The sequence below is a fragment of the Pseudophryne corroboree genome, chromosome 2 (assembly GCF_028390025.1).
Source record: "Pseudophryne corroboree isolate aPseCor3 chromosome 2, aPseCor3.hap2, whole genome shotgun sequence".
Lineage (NCBI taxonomy): Eukaryota > Metazoa > Chordata > Amphibia > Anura > Myobatrachidae > Pseudophryne > Pseudophryne corroboree.
The window spans coordinates 130,052,020-130,061,852 of record NC_086445.1 but is presented as its reverse complement, the minus strand read 5'-3'; the positions used below and the strand labels follow the sequence as shown (position 1 = coordinate 130,061,852).

General features: G+C 41.4%; 1 protein-coding gene across 1 annotated transcript; it reads right to left on the bottom strand.

The window, feature by feature from the left end:
• Positions 1 to 5,349: 5,349 nt before the first annotated feature.
• On the bottom strand, positions 5,350 to 9,428 carry RASL11A (RAS like family 11 member A). The gene is made up of 4 exons (XM_063951714.1): positions 9,146 to 9,428; positions 7,844 to 7,900; positions 7,669 to 7,748; positions 5,350 to 5,942 (listed from the first exon to the last, which is right to left on the bottom strand). Exons 1-4 carry the CDS (start codon positions 9,264 to 9,266, stop codon positions 5,475 to 5,477), a joined length of 726 nt encoding a protein of 241 aa, XP_063807784.1. The 5' UTR covers positions 9,267 to 9,428; the 3' UTR covers positions 5,350 to 5,474.
• Positions 9,429 to 9,833: the final 405 nt, after the last annotated feature.

Sequence of the window (9,833 nt, the reverse complement as noted above, 5' to 3'; positions counted from 1 at the left end):
TAACAATGTATTCCTGTCTGTGGTTTTTATATGTACAGATGTTTCAAATTGATTGCCGATCAGTTTAATAACCACATCAAGAAAGTCTATGCAATCTTTGCTCATGCGATACGTCAATTTAACCGGGTTTTCACTAGCATTATTAGCTTCCATCAGTTTCACTAATGATTCCTCAGACCCCGACCAAATAATAAATAGATCGTCTATAAAACGAGTGTATAGTACAATATTAGACGATATTATCGGGTCTGTAAAGAACATCTCCTGTTCGACCCCAAACATAAATATGTTTGCTATTGCCGGAGCTACTGCTGAGCCCATAGAACAGCCGCTTAGTTGGATATAATATTTTTTGTCAAACAAAAAATAATTCTTTTTCAAAATAAACTCCAACAATTCCAAACAAAAATCAATGAATGCCAAATCCATCGTATTATTCTCACTCAAAAATCTTTTAACTGCAACTAAACAAATATCATGTGGAATTATTGTGTATAAACTGACTACATCAGCGCAGACCATCCAGGAGTTCTCAGGGATATCACGTAATGCAGTCAGTTTATTCAAAAACATAGTAGTATCCAACAAAAAATTCTTATGCTGCTGCACCAAAGGTTGAAATATACTATCCAAGTATGTGGAAATTGGCTGTGTAAGAGAACCCCTAGAAGAAACAATGGGGCGTCCCGGTGGGGGGGTTAGCCCCTTGTGCACTTTAGGTAACGTATAAAGTAACGGTGTCACTGGGTGCTTAGGTAACAATGCATCAGCCAATTTCTGTTCAATGATTTCTTTCTGAACGGCATTCCTCAAGATGTCTCCTAATTCTTTACAGAAGGTGTTCACTGGGTCTCCATTTAATAGTTGGTATGTTTTCACATCCCTCAACTGTCGTAGAATTTCACCGCGGTAGTCTTGAATGTCCTGGAGGACAATTGCCCCTCCTTTGTCCGCCGGCCTTATAATTACATTGGTATTCCTAGAAAGGGATTCCACAGCTCCTCTTTCCTCTGGAGACAAATTAGGATGAATGTCCTTAGGACCCTTCGTAATGTCCTGTACCCCTTTATCCACTATACGCATAAAAGTCTTGAAGCTGGCACTATTAGTATTGGGGTCAAATACTGATTTTGGTACTATTTTTCTCAGTTGTTCCGGAATGGGTTTCTTTGGTTCCACTTGTTGCAATGGATTAGATTTATGAAAGAATTCTTTAATCTTTAATTTTCTAAATAATTGATACTTCTCTTGCTGCCATTTAAAATCGTCAAAATATGTAGTCGGGATATATGACAATCCCTTACTCAATAATGAGCTTTCTGCAGTGGATAAATCGTATGACGATAAGTTAATAATTATTTCTTTCGTGTCGTGGGTGGCTTCTTGGCGGGGTTTGAGCCTTTTACTTTGGCCCCCCCTCCTTGTTCTTTTTTCTCTTTTGCCGATAATTTTGCTCTTGTTTGTGCTCCTAAAGGGGCCACTCCAGATGTAGATGCTTCAGAATCACTATTTGTGCTGTTAAATTCTTGTGAAGATGATTCTCCTTGTAAATCTTTCCTCTGAGTTCTACGGAAAAATGGTCGTCTGTTACCATTATTTCTGCCTCCTGATATCCATTGGTACACAGTGTGTGATTCATAGTCCTGCTGTACTTTAGAGAACTTTTCTCTTTTAAATTTTAATAGATCACGTCTATAAGAAGCTACTTGATTTTCCAGCTTCCTTATCCAGTCGCCATCTGCGTCGGTGCTTAATGTATCTACATGTTGCATCTCATCGTGGAGTGCCAGACCCATGCTACTTCTATATATATATATATATATGTGTAGATATATATATATATATATATATATATACACACACACACACAGACACACTAGTTTTACGGACCCAGCATATACTGGGTCACCTCAGTCCCCACCCCCGTGATTGGCTCCGCCCAGTTCTGGAAACCCCCCCATGCAAATCCTGCGTTTGCCACTGAGGACCACTGTACGCACTGTCTATGGGTATAAAGTAAAGTGTGCCCTATGGGATATGGGGTAGCTGGATATAAAGTAGTGTGGGACCTCTGGGATAAGGAGTAGATTGGTATAAAGTAACTGTATGTCTTTTAATGTGTTGTCTGCAGGCCTAATATACCGTATACATTAGCATCCAGTAAATGATATGTAACTGAATGTAATGTACAATACATAAAGCAGATCTATGGGTAATTTTACAAATATCTGTCCTTATTTTGCATTAAGGTCAGTAAACATCTGAGATTGTTCTTAAACTTTGCCTTTTGTCAGATAAAAAGTGGATTACATGTGAATAGGTCATACAGTGGATTCAACCAAAAAGCTTAAGATGATGCTGTGCTGTATAGGAGCGTACAAAGACTGTTTTTCACCAAATGGTCTCTGGTTAATACAAGAACTGGTAGTTGTGGACTGTATGTTGCTGAGGGGTGTATTATTGTATGCCGGCGGCCAGGCTCCCGGCGACCAGCATACCGGCGCTGGCATACCGACAGCGTGGCGAGCGCAAATGAGCCCCTTGCAGGCTCGTTGCGCTCGCCACGCTGCGGGCACGGTGGCGCACCACGCTATTTATTCTCCCTCCAGGGAGGTCGTGGATCCCCAAGAGGGAGATAAAGTGTCGGTATGCCGGCTGTCGGGATTCTGGCGCCGGTATACGGTGCGCCGGGATCCCGACAGCCAGCAAACTGAAGACCACCCGTTGCTGAGGGTTATGTGAAAGTCCAGCCCATATCCCTAGTCAGACTTAACTAATGAATAAACAGTTCTATGAACAATGATGTATGCTGCACCCTCATTTTACCCGTTTAAATATAACACAGATAAACAGAGCAAAGACTTTGTATTGCTATATTATAGACTTGCTCTCAGTACCCCAGGAGCAGCACTTTAAGAGTGCTCATTATTACAGCTCCCTGTCAGAGGAGACTGAGATTGCAAAACGGATTTAAATCAGTACAAGAAAAATCATGTCGTCACGTTCAGATAGATAATCTGGAATACACATATATATATATTTATTTATTTTTATTTGTTATTACCAATCTTATCTAGAAGCCACACTAGCTTATTATTAACTTGCTCTCCCCACACTAGTAATGGATTATTTGGAAGTGTAGTGGGGGGGGGGGGGGGGGGGGGGGGGACAATGCACCTGGAAGAAACCTGTGCAACCCCTGGGAGAACATACAAACACTACACACATATGGAATTATGAGAGTCAACCCTGACCCGATTCTGTCATGGATAACCAATAGATGTGACAAGTTTCTTACTTGCAAGTAGTTGCTGCTACATCAAGTTTGTAAATATCTAATTAAGGGGGAGATTTATCAAAGTACCAATCATCTCCTAATTGTCATTTTACAGGTTGTGTTTGAAAGATGGTAGTTGGGAGCTTATTGGTTAGTACTTTATCTCTCTGCAAGCTTTGATATAAATCTCTCCCTAGGTTTTCATTTTGGAGCAGACAACATGTAGACATTCTGAAGTGTGACTGGTTAACCTTTTCACAAGCTGATTTAATGAATATTACTCATGACCTGCCTCTTGGATGTCCTTCGTGAATTGATATCCGTGGCGTAACTAGAGGCTTGGAGGCCCCTGCCAAACTCTCAAGGTGGTCCTCCTATTTGATTTCTATAAACCCTTAGGTCTACATGTGTAGCTGCAGCTGTCTTAGTACTGATAGAGCCAAACTGGGACCTGGCAGACATTGAGGGGATGGGGCTGTACAGAATGCTGGTCAGAGGCACTCCCATGGGGACAGACACCAACAGAAGGGGGTGGTATCTGTACGGACACCATCCTAGACAGGTGGACCACAACAACAGAGGAGCCTCCTCAGGTAAGTGGAAGGCAGGGAGGAGTCAGGCGGGACCAGCTGACCGTGGCATTGGCAATAATCCAGGAGTGCCTCTGGAGATCAGTGGGGCCCCTTCACCTTATGCGCCCCTGAACATTTGCTAGTCTAGCCACCCTATAAATATACCACTACCGATTCACATGACTATTGCTTTAGAAAACAAAATGGCTGCCTCCAGAGTGTAGGTGATCAGTACAATTTTAAATAGCATTATGTAAACAGCATGGGTATAACTTTTTGCAAGCAATCAGATATTAGTTTATATTTAACTCGTACTAAACCAATCTTACTGGTTGCTATGGTTACATCATATTTGTGCTACTATCATATCCACTTAATCATGCCTCTTGTGCAGGCTTATCAAATAACACCAATATATTATACTAAATACAAATCTCACCAGTATCATTTAATGCCCGGCTTCCACTAATTTGAGTAATCTGGGAATAATAATAATAATAATAATAATAATAATAATAATAATAAATGCACCATAAGATTTATTTATTTTTGGGGAAGAAAAAAAAAAAAAAAAAATCCATTGTGGATAATAAGGATGTTTATGTAGTGGCAGTTGCCTGGAAACTCCATCCCTTCCTTCAGCCTGGTCAGTGGCTCTAATCATGACCACAAAACCATTAAAATAAAGTGGTTTTACTTGAGCTGCAGCCACTAAATACTGTAGCCTATAGGGGATGGGATGGAGGTGCTGTGCATGCCCAGCTGAGGTTGGCCGACACTGCTGCCGCATCTAATGGCTGACTGATCACTGGCCTTGTAGATGTCTGAAGTATTAAATACACTGCACTTTCTATGAGGCAGTCTATAGCTTGTCAGGTGCTAAATATGTCCCCTGCATAGGCTGGCCACACCTATAAAAATCTAATATTTAGAAACCTACCTCTAGAAAGAGTGTACATTCTGTAAAACAGACTGGTGAAGACTTCAGGGTCTGTTTACCAAGCCTTGGAGAGAGATAAAATGGACGGAGATAAAGTACCAGCCAACCAGTTCCTAACTGCCAGGTTACAGGCTGTATTTAAAAAATGAGTTCGCAGCTGGTTCTCTATCTCCATCCACACCATGCAAGGCTTAGTAAATAGACCCCTATATCCCCAAGTCTATAATTTTAATTAACCACTTGCTTGGCGTGGTCTCACCTCATGCTACCAGGCCAAACTGGGCTTTCCCTTGCATATTTTCATCTCATGCGAGAAGCTGCCGGAAGCAGATCTTCCAGCAGCCACCAGGCTCAGCCCACCTAGCCGGCCCCTTGGTTGTTGTGGCAACCTCCCCCAAGGCTCCTCCTGCTGGCCTGGTTACAGGAGGGGAGCCATCCACCTGCGAATGCAGGAAGACTGTATTCCTGCAGCCTGAGCTCTTGGTGCTCAGTGCAGCTGCGGACAGTTTTGCACAACCACCCGGACTGATCCATGAGAAATTTTAGACACAGTAAACATGTTTAAATAAATATATAATCATTTATAATGTATGCCAACATACACATTCAAATGTCCATACAAAAATAAATTATTCTCCAATAAGTATTAAAAAATAAAAATATATTTTCTTTTCCACAGTTCTAACTATGCCACAGCAGAGGGCGCTTTTGCTTTTGGCGACAACACTTGTTTGAAACGTCTCTTTAGGTCTTGCATGTTGGGCGACTTGGGTCGGGGAATAACGGATCCTCTCCTTTTTTCTCCACTGCTGGTGGACTGGTGCTTGCCGATTTCCTTGCATAGGTGCTGGAACACCTGACAAACATCCTGACAGTTTTCACTGGTGGAGATCTCCACAAAGGAGCATCCTAGTTCATTAGCGAGCTGGACCCCGGCTTCCGAAGGGACTTGTCTTATATGAAGAAGGTCTCCTTTATTAGCCACTATGAGGATCGGAATCTTAGAGTCCGAATGTACTTTCCGGATGTGCTGATGGAGGTGGCGGATGTACTCGTAGCTCCTATAGTCAGTGATGGAGTAGACCAGGAGGAAGCCTTCTGCTGACTGCACACACCGCAACATGTCTGCCACCTGGGAAACATCATCTCCCACCTGCACACAACCACAATACAGCTGGTTAGCACTTTATTCACATTGTACCAATACACTATACAAGTATATAAAATGCCTCCAATAAGATGTTAAGGTATTGCTGCAAACAGAATAAAAACAGTCTACTGCTGTAATTGGAAAGCATACATAACATTATTATACATATATTATTATTATTATTATTATTATTATTATAATTTAAGGAACTATAGGTGGAGATAACCAAAGTGTTCTAAGTTGCAGGAAACGGTTTCAGTCTTATTAGGACTCATGAGTGCAAGGTATGGAATAATGGTTTCTACAGTGTAATAATTAATTAGACCCCTTAAACAAGCGGTGAAATGAGCAATCTACTAGATTTGTCATGCATGCCAAATCTAGAGTCAGCGATAGCGACACGCATCACTGTGGGCATACACACGGAGAGATCAGTGCTTCATTTCTAAGAAATCTAGTCAGATTGCTTAGAATTTAAGCACGGATCTCAGTGCGTACCCCCTTACAACTTACTTTGGAAAAACCCGGCAGATTGTGAATGCAGCCCTTCAGGGAAGAGCCGTCATCAGTTAGAGAATTTATCTTACTGTGATACTAAGCTTAGGGGGCACATAGATTAGGAGTAATATGTCCCCAATGAATGGCGCATGATGGGAAACACACCTTGGGGTTGACTCAAATGCATCTGCAGTCGCTATAGCTGCAGCAGCCTACATACTAGCTTATGTTAATGAGAATCCACAGAGTATGCAGAGTCTGCATATGGAAGCCCATCCCGACCCACTGTTTTTCCCCCATCTACAGCCGCATCATCATCATTACTACGGAAGGTGTTGCATCTCTGGCCATACACTACTGAAGTTACATAACATACCCACTAGACCTAACCATTCCATGCATCTGAATTACCACCATCTAGTTACCGCCCAGAAAAGCTGATTTTACAAAATGAGTGGTCCGATCAATCCATCCACATTTGCAACTGCATCCCTGTGCCTGCACATTCACAGACTTCTTTCTACGGCACAAGTGTATACCCACTTGCGTCTGAATCAGAATCAATCCCCTTAGTTGTAAGTAGGATTAATTTCCTTTTCTTGCTATTGTTTATATCAGAGCAATTACAATACTTGCCAGTCTTAGATAAAGTCGGTAATGCACTAAGCAGTAATTTATGACCAGAATATGCAGAATGTTTAAGTAACATTTTCCCTTGCGACAGATCGATAAGAGTTCCCAGTGCCTATTAACACAGCCATATATGCAATATTCCAATGACCTAATAAGTGTGGGATACAGGGTAACCATGAAGGCATTCTTCACTTTACTTGCTGCATGAGAGATTTTGTGCATCTCCAAAAGTGACCCCTGGGGTGATTTTCAGAGTTGGCTTCCAGTGATCTGGAGCTGGTTATTTGAATAAGCCAGCCAAGATCTCCTGAGACCTTTTGAGGTTATAAAATTCTATGATTTGGGTATATTTATTCAGAGTGCCTACTATAACTAATTTATATAGCGCCTGAGTCAGAAGAACTCATGACTCATTCGTGGGCTACCGCTGTACATTTTCAGCACAAAACAGACTGTAGGGGGGCAGCTGACATAAGAATTGCATTCTGAAAGGGATTTAACATTAAATAAAAACAAGTTGTGGGATGGATGGATCTTACCCAACAGATTGCAGACAAACAAATAAACTATGCAGTGTGTATGGCAATGAGATCCTTACCATGACATAGCCTGGCGTGTCTTGGATCTGCAACGACATATGCTCTCCCTCTACGACCACTAGCCTGGAGTACAGATTTCCTGTTTAATAAAATACAAATATGCCATATTAACTAAAATGTCAAAGTTGACGGGATGGCAGGTAAAACTTGTAGTCAGGCAGTAAGAAAGCTTACCAGTGTTGGTTTCATAGTCTCCAATAAATCTTTTTGTGAGGAATCGGACGATCATTGCTGGAAAAGGAAAAAACAATTTTCTTTTAGTTTTAAATAGAGAACACCGAGCAATAAATAACTCATAAATATATGAGTTTTCTTATATATAAAAAAAAAAAAAAAAAAAAAAAAAAGATTGTTACTGCAAACTAGATGATTTCATATGTATGATTATTTTTATATACTTTGTGAAAACAAAAACAGATGTTTTGCATATTAGGATTTTTAGCCTGCAGAGCACATTATCAATGCATGTACAATTTAATAATGTTGTATCATTACACTTTAATCATATATATTAAAAAGAAAATGACCTAATTTATATATATATATATATATATATATATATATATATATATATATATAAAAAGATTTTGCATAATGATCATTTATGCATACATATTATATGTATTCTTAGTTGCACAATTAAAATAATAAATAAATAAAAAAGGGGAAGGTGGTTTGACTGAATTGTGTCGTCTGTGTCCAACATTACAGTATCTTGTAAAATAATGACCCTACCAAAATCAGTGCTTCAATCTCTGCAATTCATGTCCTGTGTGACTCACATTATACACAAGGTGCTCAATGCAAAGCTGAAAGTATTGTACTTCTCAGCCTTCACTTAAAAAAGGAATTCAGATAGAGCTATACAACTCTACATACTGACACAACCACCAAGCAGACAGCTATATATGCAGCAACTTGGTGGATTCTTTCTGAGCATAATAAATTGAACATTCAGTCACACACACAAAACTGCCTAAATAGAACTAGACTACTATAAATGTGCTGTATAAAAAACTTCTGCTCAATTACAGAAGTTAAAATGAAGGAATGACAAAACCATTAGTAGGATGACGTGTATGTAGGTTCTGCACAGGCTAATGGCTCATAAACCATACATTATACAGGTGCACACTGCACAGCTGACAGCTCTCATTGGGCTCTGTTAGAAAAAGTCTTAAATATACAGCATCTGTCATTCACTGAGGTCCCAGATTGAAGGCATTTACAGTATTCCACAATCAATCAATCAATCAAATCAAATCAATCAGGGCCAATAAAGTACAATACTGTGAGTGCCTGCAAATAGGATCCGGCAGAGAAAGGGTGCAGAGCATTTCCTGCCCTGAGCTGATGCCAAGACATCTGGGAGAACAGATTCCCAAAACAACTTTTGTGTCCCAAATATGGAGATTATATCCCAGCAGCATAATATAATAACTGTTACAGTTCTTTCGCTGTTTATCGGACACTCACCAGTTTTCCCAACGCTGCTGGTCCCCATTACAGCCATCTTTATGTCCCGCACTGTGTAATAGTCCGCAGACTCCGGGATGGGTGTGAGGAGGAAGTTACCGGACATGGCTGGTAGACGCATGGGAGAACAGGGGTGATAAATCCGGGGTTACTCGGGGCAATTCATCCAGGGAGCAAAGCACGGGTGCAGAGCTGCTGGGGGCTGTCACTGTGTAACAGGAAGCTCTGCAATGCAGCGAGCTCTGTGCAGAGCAGTGTGACTGTGTGTGCGTACCTCCTGTGCCCTGCTGCTTCTTATAAGCGCTGCACACAGCCAGGGGCGGGGTCAGTCTCCGGTTACGCAGAGTGACGCGCTCCCCGCTGCTCGTCATCGTAAGAGATGGATGGATGCACAAAGCAGCGCGGCCGGGGGATCTGCTGCTGAAGGACAATGTGGCTTCCTGACCCCTGTGAGATGAGGGGAGCGCAGAGACATCAGTGCTGGGGACCAGTGTGGCATGTGTGTGAGAGGAGGCGCTGCCTGCATTCCTCTACATGGGCATATAGCCTACTCTGCTCTTATTGCTGTGATGTCAGTATGATCCCTCTCATAACAATTGCATTCCTCTATAGGGGTACAGTATACTGTGCTCTTTTTGCAATGGGTTTCCAATTAGCCCCGATCCGTTTTGAGCCGATAAAAATGGCC